This window comes from Lathamus discolor, chromosome 3 (genome assembly GCF_037157495.1).
Source record: "Lathamus discolor isolate bLatDis1 chromosome 3, bLatDis1.hap1, whole genome shotgun sequence".
Lineage (NCBI taxonomy): Eukaryota > Metazoa > Chordata > Aves > Psittaciformes > Psittacidae > Lathamus > Lathamus discolor.
The window spans coordinates 45182791-45203955 of NC_088886.1; the positions used below are offsets into that span (position 1 = coordinate 45182791).

The 21165-nt window shown below is 39.3% G+C and overlaps 1 protein-coding gene across 5 annotated transcripts in view; it reads left to right on the forward strand.

The window, feature by feature from the left end:
• COL4A4 (collagen type IV alpha 4 chain) overlaps positions 1 to 21165 on the forward strand; it is a 70790-nt gene that overhangs the window by 47699 nt on the left and 1926 nt on the right. For 4 of the 5 annotated variants that reach the window (XM_065674988.1, XM_065674987.1, XM_065674990.1 and 1 more), the window contains exons 29-45: positions 704 to 865; positions 1477 to 1647; positions 3319 to 3462; positions 4120 to 4227; positions 4400 to 4578; positions 5730 to 5793; positions 6725 to 6799; positions 7261 to 7368; positions 7701 to 7808; positions 11566 to 11637; positions 12417 to 12545; positions 13857 to 13964; positions 14856 to 15011; positions 15665 to 15763; positions 16926 to 17057; positions 18601 to 18717; positions 19408 to 19596. In XM_065674988.1, coding sequence (XP_065531060.1) covers positions 704 to 865; positions 1477 to 1647; positions 3319 to 3462; positions 4120 to 4227; positions 4400 to 4578; positions 5730 to 5793; positions 6725 to 6799; positions 7261 to 7368; positions 7701 to 7808; positions 11566 to 11637; positions 12417 to 12545; positions 13857 to 13964; positions 14856 to 15011; positions 15665 to 15763; positions 16926 to 17057; positions 18601 to 18717; positions 19408 to 19596 — 2121 coding nt within the window. Of the gene's footprint in view, positions 1 to 703; positions 866 to 1476; positions 1648 to 3318; positions 3463 to 4119; positions 4228 to 4399; positions 4579 to 5729; positions 5794 to 6724; positions 6800 to 7260; positions 7369 to 7700; positions 7809 to 11565; positions 11638 to 12416; positions 12546 to 13856; positions 13965 to 14855; positions 15012 to 15664; positions 15764 to 15984; positions 16061 to 16925; positions 17059 to 18600; positions 18718 to 19407; positions 19597 to 21165 lie in introns of those variants that run through there. The other variant, XM_065674991.1, reaches the window with a different exon arrangement.

The window sequence follows — 21165 nt, forward strand, 5'->3', positions numbered from 1 at the left end:
GGGGGAAGATGCTTTTACCCAGTCTGTGGAGTAACACTGCAGCTTCCTATTCTTACTACTGTTACTTGCTGCCTGGAAACCATCTGTGCTTAGGGCCTCCTGCTACACCACACAGACAATCCCTGCGTCAGACTGTTTACTTAAATCTGAAAAGACTGGCAAAAGGTGGGATAACACTCAGGGAGAGAGAGGTTAATTTCTTTGCCCAGAGTTATTCAGTGTAATCCTCAATATCTTGTGCGCTATACTGGTCTTGCTACAGATGTCTCCATGGTGCCACTTCCCGCTTCATAGCCGATATTGTTGATTCCTTTTATCGGTCTTCCTTTTCCCCAACCCTAAGCAGACACACACCCTCTTCTGTGCAGCAAACACTTATAGAACCGACCCCAGTGCTGTGTAGCTCATGCAGGCTAGTGAGCTCCTTCCATTAGGCACCTATGCATCAGAAACTTGCTTATTGATCCATAAAGTCATCCTCACCTATGGATGAGAGTTGAATTTGTATTTAGCTTAAAGAAAGGAGCTCTCCACAGAGGCCAATTCTAAATTGCAGAAGAGCATCAGTTTTCACAAGCTGTGCAAAAAATAGAGGATAAGTAAGATATTACAATAACTGAACATGTAAGTTTAAAAATAACAATTAGGAATTCTGATGGATGGTAGTGGAAGTAAAATATTTTACAATGTCTTTTGTTTCCAGGACAGCCTGGTATCCCAGGATTTCCAGGTCCCAAAGGTTTCAGAGGACCAGAAGGTGATATAGGAGCGCCAGGCTGTCCAGGCTTCCCTGGTCCACCATGTGACACGGGCGTACCAGGGCCACCAGGACTTGTAGGTGTCATGGGCCTGCCAGGACCTCAAGGTACACAGCATCCATAATGTTGCCTCTAAGCTCTGCACATCTTTTCTAGCAGATTTCATCACATGCTTTTTGTGGCTGGCTTATTAGTGGGGGTGTACCTTAATGTTTTACACATTTGTTTAAACTCAGGGAATGTACAGTGTGTGTATCAGACATTTCCCAACTTTACTTCCATTTCTGCACGGTTCTTTAACTGGCCAAATCACAGTATGTTCACTGTTAAGTAACAAATGGAAGAGTTATCACTTTTCTGTTGTCCTGAGTAACTTAACTGAGCTCCTGTCATTACTGTAATACTTTTATATTCCTTATTCTTAAATTAAAAAGTTATTTTGGGAGAGCTAGGGGACATATATACCAAAAGTATTTACAAATTAGTAGGGATTTTTCACAGGGAGCTTCTACTCACATCTCTCATTAAAGAAATATAAGAAAAACATTCCAGGTTAAAAATCTGGGCAGACCCAGTACCCCAGTAGTAAAGTTTCCAAGTTGTTTTGCTGTGTTTGTTGATATTCAAAATTATACCAAAAGCTATCACTTTACACTTTTTAGATACAATTGGTGAACCCTTGTTTTGCATTTACATATATTGAATCTCTTTTTCTTAGGCTTACCAGGCTTTAAAGGTCAGAGGGGAGACAGGGGCCCAGCTGGGCCACCTGGAGTCAAAGGTCTCAAAGGCTCTCCTGGCTCACAAGGTCCCCCAGGTCCTCCAGGCTCTCGAGGACTTCCAGGACTTCCAGGCAATAAAGGACCACCTGGTTTCCCAGGAAAAGCAGGTATGTTAAACATCCTGAAAAGCACTTTGTCTATAACTTCTATTGTAGAGGGAGCTATTTCTACTGCTGTTAAAGCTAGGAAATATTTTGCACCCTCCTCTCTTTCCAGCTTTGAGAATAAGACCCTGGAGCAGGGTAGAAGCAATAACAATAGCATCCTCTGTTCTTTCTCTTTAAATAAAAACAAAGGAAATAGTTTGATGCATCTTGGTGCATCCTCGTGCTTTAGTTGTTTTACAGCCAGTCACAAGTGGTGTTCCTAAGGCCCCGGTTCTGTTTAATGTCTTTATCAATGACAAGGGAATCAAGTGCACCCTATGTTTGCAGATGACTTGGTGAAGAGGAGTATTGATCTGCTTGAGGGTAGGAAGGCTCTACAGAGGGATCTGGACAGGCTGAATTGATGGGACAGGGCTAATTGTAGGAGGTTCAAGAAGGCTTAGTGCTGGGTCCCGCACTTGGGTCACAAAACCGCATGCAACATCACTGGCTTGGGGAAGAGTGGCTGGAAAGCTACCTGGTGAAAAAGGACCTGACGGTGTTGATTGATGGCTGGTTGAACATGAGCCAGCTTGTGCCCAGGTGGCCAAGAAGGCTAATGGCATCCTGGCCAGTATCAGAAATAATGTAACCAGCAGGACTAGGGAAGTGATCATCCCCCGGTACTCAGCACTGGTGAGGCTACACCTCAAATACCATGTTCAGTTCTGGGCCCCAAACTACAAGAAAGATAGTGAATTGCTGGAGCTTGTCTAAAGAAAGGCAACAAAGCTGGTGAAGGGTCTAGAGCAGAAGTCTTAGGAGGAGCGGCTGAGGGAACTAATGTTGCTTAGTTTGGAGAAAAGGAGGCTCAGGAGATACCTTTTATTGCTCTCTGCAACTACCTGAAAGGAGGCTGTAGCAAGGCGGGTGTTGGTCTTTTCTCCCAAGCAGCAAGCTATAAGACAAGAGGAAACAGCCTCAAGTTGTGCCAGGGGAGGTTATATTGGACATTAGGATAAATTTCTTCACTGAAAGGGTTGTCAAGCATTGAACCAGGGTGCTCAGGGAAGTGGTGTAGTCACCATCCCTGGAGGCATTTAAAGTACATGTATACGTGGCACTGGTTTAGTGGTGGAGTTGGCAGTGCTAGGTTAATGGTTGGACTCAATGATCTTAAAGGTCTTTTCCAATCTAAATTACTATGATTCTATGAGTAAGTGGAGAAATAGCTTCATTATGTATAATACTTATAAAAAATGTGAGCTTGGTCCCAAATCTTATGTGGCTTATGTGCAAGATTTCTGAGTAACTATAGCAAAATCCTGTTTTCATCTGTCATCTGGACACAGAAGTCATGATTACCTGTAGCCATATGCAAAATCTGATGGCGTCTTAGACTAAGCAATGTATTTAAGATGTCGGGAATAACTGCTTTAGTAGTAAATGTAGCCTAAACCTCTAAGGGGGAGGTAGCAGGGAGGGAGAAGATGCTTGGTTCAAGGCAACCTGGATTTCAAGACAAGTTTGATCTTGGAATGAAGCCATGCTCCAACTATTGGTTCTCTAGCTTTTCTGATTTGCTAAGGAGCCCTTCTAAACTCCCTGCCTTTTGCTTTATACTCTTCCTTAGAATATGACACGAACAGCATAGCATGCTGAATATGTAAATAAAGCATTTAATATTACCAGGAAGCAAAGGGATTCAAGGACCCCAAGGATTCCCAGGACTCCCAGGAACACAAGGCCCAATGGGGATCTCTGGTGTTAAAGGAGAAGAAGGAGAAATGGGTCCACCCGGGCCTAGTGGAGAATGTGGGGATATGGGAATAAAAGGTTTGTAAAAATCCACTTCATTCTGTAGTTACGTTACTGCTATGTTTGGTTTTTTTCCTACTGTGTTAGGAATTTATTTACTTTTTCTTCTTTCTGTAAAGATATATTCACTTCTATTTCCAGAGATACTAAATATTAAATCCTGTTAATCTCACAAATGCATAATGAAATATAACGAAAGAAAAATAAATTTCATTAAGATAATAGGTGCATTTAACACTAAATTAAACAGTTAATTGCCTATTCAAATAAACCTTGAGATTTGCCCTGCACACATCTGAAACTTTAGATTTTTTTCTAGTTTTCTATCATATTGTCTGTGTTCTTTATCATCTCTAAATATTAGTGTAGGAAAGAGAATAACCATCTCCAAGGTGCAATCACAGACAGTAATTGTGAAATGGACAATACAATTGCCATCTTTCATAATCCAGACAAGCAGGGAATAATTCTGATTTAACGTCACATGGGTTACTACTGAATCAACTAAAAACCAAGAGAAGGGTAATAAATTCTGTTAGTAGTGAGCCTGCTGAAACAACTGAGAACTGCATTAGTATTTGAAGGCTTTCTCTGTTAGGGAAATTGTTACTAAAATTATTTTCAGAACATGTCACTCATGACGATTTACTTCCATTTCATATGTTTGGCTCAAAGGTGAAAGAGGGCCTCCAGGAGACAGTGGCTGTATTAACATCCATCTTGAGAAAGGACAAAAGGGGGAACCAGGGTTTCCTGGTGAGAATGGATTTAGAGGTGAAAGAGGTACGTTCATAAAATAAAGCCCAGCCTTATATTGTTTATAGATACTTAAACTAGCAGTCTAGTTTCTTTGGACATTTACTAAGGCAATACACATAGTGTAAAAGCATAGCCATATGTGTCAAATAATGGCTTGACTGTATTGGTCATTATCTTGTTCTGCAATTAACTTCAGGTGAAAAAGGCAATACCGGTTTCAGGGGCACCCCAGGATTTCCAGGGAAGAATGGTGTCCCAGGACTGCCTGGCAACCATGGTGACACTGGATTGATGGGGTTTCCAGGATCACAGGGTTTTCCAGGACCAAAGGGCTTTAAAGGAATTATGGGTTTTCAAGGACAACCAGGTGACCAGGTAAACAAAGTAGCAGTGAAATGTCCTGGACTTTTCAGCTATATCCTGCTGCCAAGAAATACGATGAAGGGTTCTATTGTATTTACCCATTAAATCTTTCTCCTGAGATGAGACTGTAAATATAATAGGAAAGGTAAATTCCTTAATGTAACAATTCAATGCCTTGATTACATTATAATCAGAGCCAACAAAGGGCCTCTCCCCTCTTTCCTTGCCGCATGCTGGGATTTTGTTATATTGCCACTTAGTGGAAATCCAGGCTACACTGCACAAGTTTTGGGGAGAGGAGGGAGGGAAAAATGGATGCACAATCAAGTCATTAACATCTTTCCTACAAACATTAACAGATCACAATCATAACACAGCAGCAGCACAAGTATGAAATGAATATACAGCTGCTTCTTCATATCTTGCTACGTGGAGCAGCCAAGCCAACACACAAGAGAAAACAAATCTGTGCCCACGCTGACAATTTGCACCAAATAGAATCTAGGCAAACAGTATTGCTCAAGAATAAGCGAAATAATATGCGAAACCACACATATATTACACATAGATGTAAAGCAAAATTCTTCACTGGCTTCTATACTAGGTAGACAGGCAGTGAGATTACATGAAACAAAATCACCGTTGCTTTTCTGGTAAAGGGACATTGCTTGGCTTGGATTGTCTTTTATTTTTCTTTGAAGAGATAATCTTTGTTTTGCTGATTATAGGTCATTATTCAAAAGAAAAAAGATAAATCTTTACATTTTTACTGTTACATCACAGCATATTTCTGGTTAATGTTTATAGTAAATTTGGGAAGCATACAACAATATTTGGTACATTTTTATGGTACCTTTTAAATCAAATTACTCAAGCCATCTGTGGGGAATTTAAGCTGTTCAAGCCAAGAGTTATCATAAACTGTAAAAGCACAAATTCCAAATGATTACCAAGGCTAATCTACAGTTTCTGGGAAGTCTTAATGGCCAGTGTTAGACATAAACAAAGGCAGCATGATGCTTTTCTGTTGAGCTTAAGATATAGTTTTGCTATTCATGTTCATTGCTGATCTGTTTACCTGTGTAAGAGAACCAAATGTGCTTATAGATCATTCCTGCTACACATATGTCAAACATTTTTATTTTGCGTTTAAAAAAAACCAGGGTGACCATGGCTTACCAGGAATCCCAGGCAATCCAGGACTGACTGGCCCAAAAGGATCCAAAGGTAATTTATATTGACATGCTCTGGAAAAGAGCAATATTATTAGGATGCATATGCTCTGACAGATGATGGTGAGTACTCACTAGAAAAAACAGGAAAAAAGGGAAAAAACTAAAACATGCAGGTCATTAGAAACAAGTCTGACTTACCTGAGATGAAAAAAAAGTAAACAACAATATTCAATATAAGGAAAAGTTGTGTGAAATGTATTGAAAACAAGTTTTCTGGAAAAATTATCCTTAAAGCAAAAGCAGGAAATAGCCAGCAAAGGTGGGCATTGCTATGGGAGGAGATTTCTAGCAACACTAGAACTTGATATTTCCCCTTAGCTGTTTACAACAAAATCAGACAATGAAGCTGAAGGCAGCATGAATAGGTAGGAGAGGTCAGACATTTGTAGAGACATTGCAAGGCAAAACTGCTCGGAATTATTGATTCTGTGCTAAACAGGAATTTCAGCAAAGACAGAAAGAAGGAGGTGTGCTGCCTTTAAGTCCCTGGCTGGTCCCTGAAAGGTCTTTACTGGGTAAATAGACTCACAATGTATTGATTTTGCACAGCCTCACAAACCTATGTAAGGAGTTCTGTGTTTATTAAAGTATTCTAGGGAATTTATGCAGTATCTTTCTTTTTCAGGATGTGCTGTCAGTATTGGGAAAGTTCCCATAATTTCTGTTTTTCTTTTTTTCATTATGGGAAATCTTCATTAATGCTGCCCTGAGCCATACTAAACAGAAACTGAGTTAGTACTTCAAGACAAGATGAGCTGGCTAGATAATTTGCATGTGCCAAAGCATTTTTCATTCTGTATTCTCTTAGTCCCTTGTGCAGCTGTTAATATCTGTAAATTATCTGACCTTGCAAAATTGTCCAACTTTGATTTTGTGGATGAAAAGAGTATTTGTACTAAATAAAACTCGTTGTACCTCTACAGGCAAGAGAGGTGACCCCACTCCTCTGCTGGGTACACATGGTCCGAAAGGGCCTCCTGGAGACCCAGGATTACCAGGTACCTCTGTCTGATTGAATTAAAGAAATGGATTTAACAACTTATTTTCTCTAAGTTTTGTTAGCAGAGAAGGAGCTCTGCTTTCTGTGCATATTGAGGGGTATTTTCTGTAGTTATAAACCCGGGGATTGGAGAGGCATCACAGTGTGCAATATGGCTAGCGTGAAAATGGGCGGTACAGCCTACTGTTGTCTAGTACAGCACTGATGAACATAGCAGTACTTACCAGAATAAAACCTGGCTTAACTATATCCTACCAGTCATTTCTGCTCTTTCAGATATTACCAGAGAGATCAGAAAAATTCATTGCTATAAGTGGATGCAAGTATCTGAAGTATTTGAATAAAATTCTTTTTCTAGACAAGAAACTTAATGAACTTTTATATTTTTAAACTTATAAGGAGATGAACAATGGGCAAATTTAAAGAAATAAATGCCAGATATTTCTTTTGTTCTTTAAGGACTCCGTGGATTCCCAGGAGAGAAGGGTTCACCAGGTATCCAAGGGCAACTGGGAAGACCAGGATCCAAGGGTGACCCTGGACACCCAGGAATACCTGGACTTCCAGGTAATGCCCAAGTTTAAAAAACAGTGCCATGTAACAGCTCAAGAGAGATACGGAACAGGAAAATGCAGCTGAGGAGGCATCTCTGTGGAGAAGGCTAAAGAAATCAGAAATCACACGAAAGTGTATTGGAACCTATTTCAGTACCTATAGACAGCAGCAGTAGTCTGCTCAGAGTCTCAGAGAGTAAGATCTGTCAGTTCTTCATACATTCCCGCACACTTTCAGGTACCTCTGATTAACAGAGTGTGCTGCATAGTACATCAAAAAATAAAAATCAACAGTTTAATAGATTTGCATATTCACAGGTTTGGGGTTTTTTTCTGTGCTCTCAGGAGCTACAGGTCCTCAGGGATTGCCAGGAGAACCTGGAGAAAAAGGGAAACATGGAATTTTGGGACCTCCAGGACTGCAAGGATCAGCTGGATCCCAAGGCAGAAAAGGTAAACAGTATGCAGTGCAGTACTACTGGTAATATAACAGCACCAGGCATAAATATCTTTTTAGCAGTGAAAATAGAAAAGCCTGTGAGCATCATTTTGATTCTCTGTTCTCTTAAACTACAAGAAGAATTAAGCCAGTTGACATCACCTTTTAAAGGTAACATAAACGCTATCTCAGAAACTTGGACTACAATCTAAAATAGGTGTAGAAGAAGGTAGAAACAGATTGTGGCTCAACTAATATGATAGCAGAAGTTAAGGAAAGAAAAAGGAGTTTGCAGTAATTCAGATAGGTTGCTTCAATTATGCTGTGTTCTACCTTCTCACCATGGAGTGCCACTGTTACTCTACCGGCAGACTGCTATGGACAGTTCTTACAGATTTGTTTTACCAAATTACAGCAACTTGGGTTGGTTTTTTGTTGTTTGTTTTGTTGTGGTGAGGTGTTTTTTTTCTCCATCCCAGACAAAACCAGGACATCTCCAAAACCTGATTTTTTTGGTGGATTTAACAGAGAAATATTTCCTCCAAATCCTGATATACACTTCTCACAGTGATTGTTACGATTAGATTGAACAGCAGGTCATCTGTACAGTTGAGAACACCATTAACTTTTACTGTACTTAGAATGATACATTAAAAATATGTTACATTAATACTTCATAAAGAAGGTAATCAACTACATAATTTGTATCCTCTCTCTGTAATAGTGTGCTTTATAACATGTTCCTGGACAGGAAGAATAATTCTAGTGACCCATATATAGAAATCAAAGTAAAGTAAAACTTGGGGCTATGATAAATGGTTAGAGAACAATAGATTAACTTTTTCAAATTCACCCTACTGAAAAATTTAAATGGAAACAATTTATGATTGCTTGCAGTCATTAAGTAGTGCTGATTTAAACTGTCATGACAGATTCCTTGCTAGTGCATAATCTGCAGGAGAAAACTTCCCTGTTGCAAACAATATTTGCTGTAACAAAAGCAGAGATCTGCAGTGACAAGGGATGTCTAAATTGAGAGGGGTGAAAAAAACCTCTACATTCTTCTGCTGAAAACTTCTTTTTAACAGATGGACTCTTTCCTTCCTGTCATAATGGTAAGGCACTTCTGCTCTGTATTGTGCATAAGTTCTCAAAGAAACGTAACAAATTAATACATGTGCTGCAGAGGGAAAAGTTCAGTTCCAAATGGCAGTTTACTAGAGACCAAGTTGCCTACTGAGCCTTAGTATCCTATATATTGCCATGCTGCCAGCTTAATTGAAAAGAAGGTTAACACCTTTGTAATTATACCCAGTAATGAAAACTGAATGGAATTTGGATTCCAGTTCAATTGGTGAATATAGATCTTACTGCTATTTTCAATAAAAAATTGTTGCTAGCATTAGAAGTGAAATGGTTAATTGGCTATTCATTGCTAAGTACATGGCCTTGTTAGTCTAATTGCTTCTCACTTACATTAAATGTCTTGTGCCTTGAAGAACTAGATGTAAAAAAGAGATAAAATTAGTTAAACAGCATCTACCAAAGCATAATCACATTTTCTTTATTATATAGTTTTACTAGTTAAAGGCTTAGTCTGGAAAGCCTTACTGTGTGAGTAATCCTTGATGAAGCAAGTAATATTAAGAACACCAGAATTGCTTGTGTGAGTAGAAGCTGAACTGGGCTGTAAAATACAGTAACAGTGGTTCATACATAGGTCAGCCAATTCAGCTGTACTTAGAAATAATGGACTACAGCAAACCAAAACCCTAGAATTACAAGTGCTGATATTATGATGGATTGTTGGCAAATGTGTCAGAAAGCAAGTAAACCAAACCATCAATCTTGCCTGAATGAGCTAAAGATCAACAAAGTTTTAAATGATCACCTGGGTGCCAAAATTAGTTAGGAGTTCATAATAATTTTAAATTCCCCAAATTGGCATGCAACTCTTACATAAATTTGAAAACAGGAACATGCCCAAAGCACAAGCAGGCTACAGAAAGCAGGATTAAACTCAGAATGTCCTGAAAAGTTAAAGAGCAGTTGCTTAAGGGCATAGAAGATAGTACAGGTTGTATTACTAGTGGTTTGGGGAGTTCTGAGGTAATGGTTGGACTTGATGATTTTAAAGGTCTTTTCCAACCTAGTTGTTTCTATGATTATATATATATCCCATATTATAAAGGATATATACAAAGAGTATATTATCAATGTCCTGCAAGTTTTTAAACAATCTTCTGGATTTAAATTTTGTTCCAGATTGATGTTTGCTATAGGCTGGATTTTTTTCCCCTTCTTTCTTTTCATTCCTTTGTTAAATTTTACCTAAAAGAGGACAACAGTTTCTGAGAACAGAGCCGTGGGGTTATTTTTGGTGTTATCTGTTAGGAAAAATAAAAGGGCAGTAAAGTTTCCTTTCTCAGATGACCCATTTTTGAACTAGGGACCTTTAAATTTGGTGGGTGAAGCAGCTGAAGAAAAGCATTTGTGTTGCTGTTCTTACAGCAATTTGTTGCTGTCAAATTTGACCAGCTTATAGACTTCGAAAAAATATATCCATTCATATGTGCTTAAGTAGAGCAGTAAATTCTCCCATGATTCATACTCTGCACATACAGCAGCATGCTGCAGAACATGCTAGGATCAAGCACAGGAACTGAAACAGAGAACCAACATCATCTATGCCAGGAAGTAGCTAGACAGGGAAAAGGAAACAGACAGAAAGATAATTCACGCTTGTGGAAAAAAAAAAACACCACCGCATCTGGACTGGGAATCCTACATGGCAGGGAGAGGAACTGGTGGGGAATGAAATCTGGCAAAGATAAGCAGTAGAAGTGGAGAAGGAATAAGCACTAACAGTATCGTTCAACTTCTTGATGATCAGTAGCACTCTGATCTGTCCTCCTGGGGAGCAAGAAGCATCCCAAGTCTATTCCTCTGTCTGAAATCTCTTTGAAACCTGCTACCAAATGATGCATCAGTTTTGCCAGATCTGTTCCTACCTCCAGGTGGTAGGCTGCCATCTGCATTTTATAACTGTACATCTTCACACTTAATACTTCATTTATGCAATTTAGGAAACTGTAAAGTGCTAATGACATGGAGATATTTTTACCCTTCACTGCAAACAACCACCTCAGGTTAGTTCAACATTGTAGAAAATAAATCAAAAAATGCCATCTATGTTTTTACTTCTTGTGTTTTATCAATTTTCAGAGAAGTGCAGATTACAAAGCAGGGAAAAGAAGCCAGGTGAAAATTTACCTTCCTTCTAGTGCGGCTAGATTAAATTGCACTTACGTTTGGAAGAGAAGCTGTAAAGAAGTACCAGCTTTAGAGTTATTTGAGGTAGCGTCTGCATCCCAGTCACCAACTAATTTCGGACTAGTTAATCACATGTAGCAGTAGTAGTCTAGCCACAGACACAGTGTTCACTATAGAGTAAAATAGCCCACGCTGAGCTGCCTACTGCTAGCTGCAGTATAGCAATACCTACACTATTAGAAGGTACACTTTCCGATTGCTTTGGTTTGACACTGTCTTATGATTGCTATTTTCAGATTTCTTTCACATTTTCCTTTCCAAAAAGACTGCACTCAGGTGTAATGTGATCTCATTTTCAGTTACCAATAAGAATTACATAAAACCTTGTCTTGATCACTAATGTGGTGCCAGGAAAAAAAAACAAAAAAAAGGCATCATCTTTAATTGTGATTTTAAAGGATTATTGTGGCTCCCAGTCATACCTGTAATACCTCCCAGGTCTTCCTGGACTGCCCGGACTGGATGGCTTGGATGGACTAAAAGGTCAAAAAGGTTCTGCAGGAGCTCCAGGTAAAGAAGGGAAATAGCTATGTGGAACAGAAAGTCTTTTCTTAAGTCACTGAATGTGTAAGGAATGATGCACGTTATTTTGATACTTGCCTTGCCCAGAAGATATCATTAAGGCTTAGACTAAACTTTCAGTCAAAATCTGAAGTGTGCTTAAGGACACACCTGCAGTTATTTATGGGGAAAATTTTAAAACTTCCATTACTCATATAGTTCTGTTGGAAACTTTCAAGGGTGTTTATAAAATGAAAATGTTCTGTGCAGATGATTCCAATGAGAGCCAAGTCACCAGGACTTTTAATATGTAAAAGATAAAACTAATAAATTATAAGGAGACTTATGAAATCTCAGCCCCATTAAAGTCCATGGGAGTTGTGTCACAACCTTAAGAGGAACCTGCATTTCACTCTTGTTGATCTGTTCACAACTTCCAAAAGGTGCTTTTGAAGCACCATTAAAAAATAGTATTCACCACATAGCTAGAGATTACAAAATTGTACTGATAGGAAACCCAGTCAGTTTACATTTCAAGTAACAAACAATAATGACACCATGTAAAATAATCCCTGAAGAAGAGCATTAAAGTGAAGAGATTCCTTTCTTTGAAAGAGATGAACTGGGGCCAGATTCAATAAAACTATATCCAACTTTCAAGAGAGAACCAGAAAAATAGCACTAGGCAACCCCTACAAGGAAGAACATCTGCAGCTAGTGTTTTTATTCTGCACATCTGTATTTGTACTCACTGTAAGCTTTATGTACATAATTGTTTTCCTATAAAGGTCAAAGTGAAACAGGGCCCCCAGGATACTCAGGAGAACTTGGACCAAAAGGACAGAGAGGTGAACCTGGATGGCCTGGTATTTCTATTCCAGGCCCTCCTGGAGAAAGAGGATTCCCAGGATTCCCAGGTGAGAAAGAGTTTTCTTCTTAATGGTGCCCTGCAGAGTTGAAATGAAGCTCATATAGGCTCTTCCCCGGTTGGTATGAACATTAATACATACGTAGGAGATTCCCTCCCTGAAAACATTTCTGTTATAATACCATGCTGATGTTTCTAGAATAGATACAGAGACCCCAGTATTTGTTGTTTATTATGTTACAGAAGAGGAAAGAATGAGAATAGAAAATGATGACTTGGACAGACTCAGGGAACTGCTAGATGGGGTTGCCTCTTGGAAAGACATTCCTGAAGAAAGAGGGTGCAAGAGATCTGGTAGACACAGAAATATAGTACATCTATCAACTATTCTGATGCAAATTCAAGATGGAACTGTATAACAAGATTGCTGTGGTTATTTAAGAGCCTAGGTGATACAGAAATTGCATAGAAGTAGAAAAAATCAAGTGTTTGAAGAAAGGTCACTAGGAAAGTTAAGAGATTGGAGCATCTGTCATATGAGAAGAGGCTGAGGGAGTCGGAATTGCTTAGCCTCCAGAAGCCAGCTCAGGGAGACTTTATCAAGGTTTTAAGTACCTGATGGGAAAGACGTGGAGACTGATTCTTCATAGGGCTTTCCAGTGACAGGACAAGAAGCAATGGGCACAAACTAACATAGATGTAATGCTGTTTAAATATAGGGAAAAGTTTTGTTTTCCCTGTGAGGGTAATTGAATACAGACAAGTTATGAAGTGTCTGTCCTTGGAGATACTCAAAGCCCAGCTGGACAGACTCCTAGGTAACCTGCTCTAGATGACCCTGCTTTGAGCATACTGACTAGAATGACTCCAGAGGCTCTTTCAAGCCTCAGCAATGCTGTGATTAGCTTCTGTGACATTGGCTTTACTCTGCCAAACCTTGCCACAGTGTTACATAACACATAGAAGAAAAACAGTGGTGAGGTGAATTATTGTAAGATGAAGACACCGTCATATTTCTCAATTCAGTTACTGAATCATGAACTGGGAAACTCAACAGAGTGGTGCTGTTGAAGAAAAGAAGAGATGAATAACATCTCTACGATGTATTAACACTGCTTGACATAGGATGGGCAAGGCCTCCTATGGTATATGGTGTTCAGCTTCTTTGACAAATTAGGGAGAACTCACTAGAGAGTAAATGGAAGCATGAGATTCAGTTTTTCCTTTTTTTTTTTTTTTTTTTTTTTAGAAAAGGCATCTTCATTAGCCTAATCACTGGTATATTCGGTGTACAAGTGAAAGCATACATTACCTCTGTGACGTATCAGCATTTTTCTAGTTACTAACTTACTTCCCTTAGGTGTAAGAGGACCTGTTGGACCCACTGGACCTACGGGAAGATCTCCTGATAGTGCTTCTCCTGGTCCTCCAGGTGATCAGGGACCACCTGGTTTAGATGGCATCAGAGGTATTAAAACTAAAAATACCAAATTCAATCACGTAAAAAGCCACTGAGGCTACTGGAAGTCACTGGGTTGCTGTCTGTGGAACAACATATAAAAGTGCATAGGGAACAAAGAAACCAATCGATACTTCAATGAATACACAGAGGAGTGAACACTGGATAGATCACCAGAGAAAGGATAAAACACAGATCTCCAGATTCCGTTTTCTGGCCTGTAAAGTCATTCTGTGCAAGTCCTGTTGCTGCAACATATCGCCGTTTCCACCAAAGCAAACAGGAATAAGATGACTGGTTCCTCATCCTAGGCAAGAAAGATAAAACACATCATCCAGAGCGTGCCTTTGTTGGTAAACCCAGGAAAAGCTTTCCAATTTAAATCCAGCCCTGGGAAAGTTAAGGCTGGACATTCTTTCATAAGCATTTACGTAGACTGCACTTCTGTTAGAAGTAGGGGTTGTCAGTTCCTACAGATTCTGGTCCTCAAACGGAGCCCTTTCAAGCTGTTCTGACCCCTTACATTAAGCATTATCTGAACCCTTCCTTACCCAGTACAAAGACTTACTTTCTATTGGGAAACAGGGAAGGGAGATTAGAAGGGTAACCAAGGCTGTAATAAATATAGAGAAACAGTGTGTCAATGTATGTAACTAACTTGCTGCCTTCTGCTTGCACAGACTCTACCTAATTTGGGGAGCTGTTCCTATTATTGTCTTCCTTACAATGCCTTAGACAAAGGCTCATGGTAGTATTGCTAAAAAACATCCAAGGGCTTTCCTAAATCCCAGAGGGAAGGAAAAAAAAATAAATAACAAAACCCACCAAACAATGGAATATGTCTCTTTTCAGAAATTTGTGCCTTGTTCATATATTAAAAATAAAGCTCTGTTACCATAGGTCACCCTGGGAATCCTGGTCCTCCCGGAGAAACTATCTTTGTGCGAGGAGATCCAGGTGATATCGGTCATCGAGGAGCACCAGGTAATCCTGGGCAGCGAGGGCGACAGGGAGCCAGAGGTCTTCCAGGGAACCAAGGAAGAGAAGGCCTAAAGGGTATGATCTCATATTTTTTTAACTAACATGTGCATATATGCCCAGCCCTATGCAACTGAGCTTCACACACAGGGGACTGCCACTGTAGGCTGAGCCAGACATTAGAGGTAGGCTGGATATTCATTGCTCTGCCCTGTTACATACAAATAGGACAAGGAAGATCAGTGTAAAGTCAGATTCACAGGTAGTGCTTCAACAACTTGTTGGAAGTCTCCCCAGCCAACCTGAGGATGAGGCAGTAAAACTTTTGAATCTGCCAGATAAAGCAAACCTTGACCTCTCTACAGAGGTATTGAGAAACTATGAATGATGCAGATGTGTTTGAACTAACATATTTGCCCCATATTAATAGCTTTGGGCTTTCAACAGATTCTTTTAGTTTGAAAACAGGGATCTAGATACTTGCTTCTTCCACACGCTGTAGAGAAGTCCTCTCTACACAACAAAACCTTCCAATCTCTAAAAGTCATAGATTTTAATTCAATTAAAGACTATGAAGTGAAGAGGAAAATGTGCACTCCTTTCTGGGAGAGAACAGAGTTCAGCTGTCCCAACTGTTTTTTTGTTACTCAAGCAGCCAGACTTCCTTTTATTAATGTGTTCACCTTCTTGGGATGCAGCCACATGTAACTGCACAACTGTTTCCTTTCCAGGTCCTATGGGAAGCCATGGCCCACAAGGTCCACCTGGTGCTACAGGACAACCAGGAGATGAAGGTCTTCAAGGAAAACCTGGTCCCAGAGGTCCCACAGGTATTTATGAACTTGTTGCTCATTTTCACTCAGTTGTAACCATTCTCTTTCTATTCATGCATAATCTTACTAATGTTCACTTGCATGCAGTTAACACAATCTTAGAAAAAACTCCAACTTAATTGATTTCTCATGTGAGTTGTATAAAAATTTCTGAATTATGTTTCTAATGTCACACCATGTAAGGGATTTCAGTTCTCATTATGTTCTTTGATTTGCATGTCTGAAACTTGTTTCTGCCGGCACCACGATGGCCACAATCTGCTTTCCATTTTTCCAATCCTTCAGGTTTCACAGGTAAGTTCATGACTATTGATTATTTTTTTCATGTGGACTTCCTTCTGTATAGATACATTCTACTCTTATTAGAAGGTATTCTTGGCTTGGCTACTAGAAATAGAAGGTACTGTGAGAAAAACATAGTTCTAATAAATATTTTCACATAAATAGCTAGCACTTAAAAGCAGATCAATGTCACGATAGTGCTACATTAAGAACTCTCAGCTGTGATAACAGACTAGTAAAACACACTTGTTTCTAGTTATTTTTTTGGGGCTTGGTTGTCACAAAAAGTGCTTTCTAACCAGAAATTTAGCAAACGCTTAAACCCTAACACTGGCTTACTACAAACAGTGAACTCTTAATCTGACTAAAATGATCCGGTTCTGCTTTTGTTCCAAAATGCAAATAGCCAATAGCTCCCAGTAACTTTCAATACATAAAATGTGGCCTTTATTTTTTATTATTATAATTATTTCAAATGGATATTGTGGGTTAGCTGCTTTGGCCTGCTTATTGATGGTTTTGCAGCCACATAATAGGTGAAGTACCATAAAACACTGTGCTAAGGTGTTGGCACAGAAATTAGGTATAGACTTTAGGCTTTAACTCAAGTCAGTTTGTAGCATATTAAGGCAGAAACTGTACACTAAATATTTGAAACCTATCAGCTAGGATGTACTTGCTAACATATACTTTCTATGCTGTTAAATGCTGTGCTAAAAGAGGAAAGTTAAAAGCAGTGAGACTTAATAATTCAAGATTTTTAAATACTTGAAGCATACACTCAAATAGCAAAATCAGATAACAGTTATGTTGGTTTTTCATGTGGGAGCTATTAACCAGGCTTCCGTCTAATTCACTTTTCTGTCACACATTCAAGGTGACCCTGGTGAACCAGGAAGAACAGATGATTCGTGCCCTACAATCCCAGGGCCTCCTGGGGAAGCAGGGCAAAGAGGAGATGATGGCTCTGTAGGATTACCAGGGCCAATCGGACATCCTGGACCTCAAGGTAAACTTTTGTTTTGAAAGCTTGAATGTTTGTGTTAGCCATTTAGACAGCAAATTGAAAAAGATCAGAAATGTCAGTGTTGCTTCTCTATGTTTTACCCTCTCTCTTCCTCTTAAACACTTATAAGCATGTAGTGGGCTCATTAATGCTGAGGATGATGGATCAATATAGCTGAACCAGGCTGCTTGAGCCTGTCTGCACTGCATTCCCTTTTGCTAGGCCAGGAAGAGCAACAGTATCAGGCACTGTTAAGAAAGAGTTCAGTTTCAGTGAAATATCTGGTTTTATATATCTTAATTGATTTGCCAACTATAAGGTATTTCTGGGGTTGAATTGTTGTTTTTCTTTTATATATGTATATAATTTATATAATTTAATTTTATATAAATATAATAAAACTAGGTGATACAATGATAGATACTTGCACTAGATTTATGAAATAAACACCTAGTGATATTTTTTGTTTCATTAAGATAGCAATATTCAAATTTTCTCCTGGCTTCGAAAGCAAACTGGAGGTTTTACTTCAAAAGCAATGTGTATTACCAGAACTTCAGTCTATGTGAGCTTTAGTGAAATACCTATGCGACCAACATTGAGAAGCTGTTAAATTGTTTTGACTGGTTTAGATTTTCCTAATGAATCTAGTAAAACATAATGTGGGGAAAGTTTGAATACCGTGAGACAACCTTGAATTATCAGTCTGCAGGTTAAATTGCAAACTTTGCAAAGAATTAAACACTCCATTCATGAGAAACAACTATGGTGAAAACTGTTTCTTACCAAAAGAGGAAAACCGCTCCTGAGTGCAGTAATACCTGGCAAGTGTAACTGTTCAGTTCAGATTGTTTAAAGTAGCCCGTGAACAGGATCATCACTATCTGTACCCTGAGTATGACACTCACCTTTTACTATTGTGGCCACACCTTATCTGCCAATGCATAAAAATGCATGTATATATGGGAAATATAAAAAGGTAAGGCCATCAGGAGCCTTAAAGTCTTTACCTTTCCCAACTGGATGTAATCCAACCCTGCAGTCCCTCCCTATTCTGTAAGTACTGTAATACATGGATTACTTCACAGGAAGTTCAGTACATGTTTAAAGACTTTGCTAAATTGTGTCCTAAAAGATGAAGGCCTGCCATAGGATGAGCTATAATTCATTACATGGTACAGATACCGATGCCATACTGTACTGTGTATTTTCGGCAAAAGGTTCGTCATGATAATATTTGTTAGTGCTTTGATGTCGGCTGTAAATCACACAAGCTCTGTAGAGACGGCATAAAACCTTATCAGCAATTACTGTTACTAAAGTCATGCCTCTGAGCTACTCCTCAGCTTTCATCACAAGGTGAAAATATCGTAAAGACAATTCCCAGCAGAAAGTAGTTCTGCACCTCTTTATCCTGAAGCATCATTTATTTCTTGGTGGTGTCAGTTCTGCTGGCTGGCCCTTTGCATGCTCTGTATGTTTGGACAATGTATAACCTTTAAATGCAGCCACATGAATGGAAATTGTGTATTTTGTATCTATGTAGGACAAAAAGGTGAAGAAGGGTCATGTGGCCTGCCAGGTCAAGATGGCTTACCTGGGGTACCTGGACCACCAGGTGACCAAGGACATACAGGACAGCAAGGATATGCTGGGCCACAAGGTAAGAATGGAGTATGACTTTTGGAGGAGGGATGTGTGAGATGATGTGGAGACTAAGTTTTCTCCCTATTCCCCCAGTTCATACATGAATATATCCACCACTAGCCTGAGATATCATGACCCTTCTTTCCCCCTCTCAGTTCAAGCACTGATAGTGACACCTGTGAATGATTTCATAACACATATAAAGACTTATTGGAAGAGAATTTATCTCAACATCCATTATAAACCACACATGCTTACACACCATATATCAATAGATATGCATTTGAGTCGTGGCTAATGGTGGAACTGTCTGTGAGTAATTAAAATTGTATTTTAACTGTGAGTGCTGTTTAATAAATGAATGGTTTAATACATATGTGAAGAAAGGGCATTGACTGCTGCTGCAGGGATTTAAATTCAGTCCAAACAAATCATCCTAGTAAGTCTGGGAAATCATTACCCACCTCAGTTCATTTCTTAGCACAGGATAGAAGCACAATAGAAAAGGTTACTGTCAAGTCACCAGTGGCAATCATGGTCATGTCTCTTCCATAAGGAGGATTAGCACCAGTCTACTGGTGTCTTTATTGCCCATGACAACCTATGAAGTTGTATTATCTTCTGTCATGAACCCCTTACTGAATACTTAAATACAGCTATGTGTTCATACAAGTAAATTTCTTCTACCCTTTCTCCTATGTGTAAGGTCCACCTGGCCAGACCGGTATCCCAGGACCACCAGGCCCCCACATTAGATCTGCAAGTGGATTCTTGCTTGTCCTTCACAGTCAGTCAGACAAAGAACCACTCTGTCCGCAAGGGATGCCAAAATTATGGACTGGCTATAGTCTGCTGTACCTGGAAGGACAAGAGAAAGCTCATAATCAAGATCTTGGTATGTATTGTAGTACATAATTGCTCTCTAGTTAAGATCAAATATGGAATGAGCTATACAGTGAAGGGCAAGTCAAATGGAGTACACTATAGAATCATCAATTACTTACTTTCTACAGAGTTAAAACTAACTTACACTGATTATAATGAATTTGGTTATGCTGCCCTCTTACGTGACCCATTTAAATGGGTTTCTGCTGTTACGCAGTTGAATAAAAAAGTTATGATATTTCTACCTTTAAGTAATTTGGATTAAAATTACTGAGAGATTAGTAGTTTATTTCACTCGTCCTGCCTAGTCATTTTGGGCTGTCTTTAAACTCACTGGAGAGATTTTCCTAGATCAGGAATCACATTTGGCCACTCTGAAATAACTCCCTGGAGGATCTCCTCCTTTTTACTTTAAGAGACAGCTTGAGAAAAAGAGCTGGTTAAGTTAGGTGGTTGCAACTAGATAGTATAAATATGCTTTACAAATAAAATTATAAAGCATGTGTACAGCAGAACTGTGTGCTTTTAAAAGTCAAAAGCTATTGTTTTCTGTAAAAGAGCATAATTTCTCCCAAATACAGCTCCTTTTGGTGACTTGGGTCATCTCTGTGTCTTCTACAATTCTGGCTAAAACTAGCTGTCTAAGTAAGCTGCTTGACTGGCAGCCTGAGAAATGGATTGGCATCAACTTGCACAAAAGAAACACCCTACACTCTTGTTGCCTTGCTGTACAGGAGACAGAGATCTCTCCTAGGAGGAAAGGCCAAGGACCTAATAAACTGGACAAAAAAAAAGTGTTTAAAGGAGCAATAAAAAGAGGTATTTTTAGCACAGCGGCTTTGTTTTGAAATGTTTTCACTGCTGTGTGTTTGGCATTCCCCAGGAGAGCCAGCTGGTAACAGAACAGCTTATAACAGCATTCTGTTACCAGCTGGCTCTCCTGCCAGTGAAAATAAGATTCAAAGAAAATAAGGTCCTTGTTTCCTGTGACCTGTATGTTCTTTTGCAGGCATTTTCCTTACCTAGGCTACTCCAGATCCTTTATTAGTACTGGAACAGAATATTATCAGTGATAAACAAAACTGGTTTCTGTATAGAAATGCCACAGGGCATTAAGGTTTAGGGGCATTACAGAAATCATATATCACACATAAAGCTCAAGGCAGAATGTATACACAATGCTTATTATTGTTAACTAAATAGGTCATTGTGAAGATGTTCTAAATTCAGTTTTGGAAGAACTTCACCTCAGAAGTATGCACCAGTCACTTCTTAATTCCCACTGTTGTCTGCCTGATGAGCATTTTGCGGGATTGGCTCTGCAAAATCCCTCAATCCTTTTATTGCACTTTGAGAGCCTCTGAAACCTTTCTGAAAGGCAGTAGAACAGCCGCCAAGATTTCTGCTTAGTGCACCGGTACCAACAGCTCGTCGTTCTGTACCAATTTTTCTATTTATCAGCACTGGCATTTGGTTTCTCACTGCTCCTGATCAGTCTGTAAACAGCCAATCTCCTCTTAAACAAGCAGCCACCTCTTGCCTCGTTTAATTTTCAGCATTGGCACAGCTAAGAAATTTG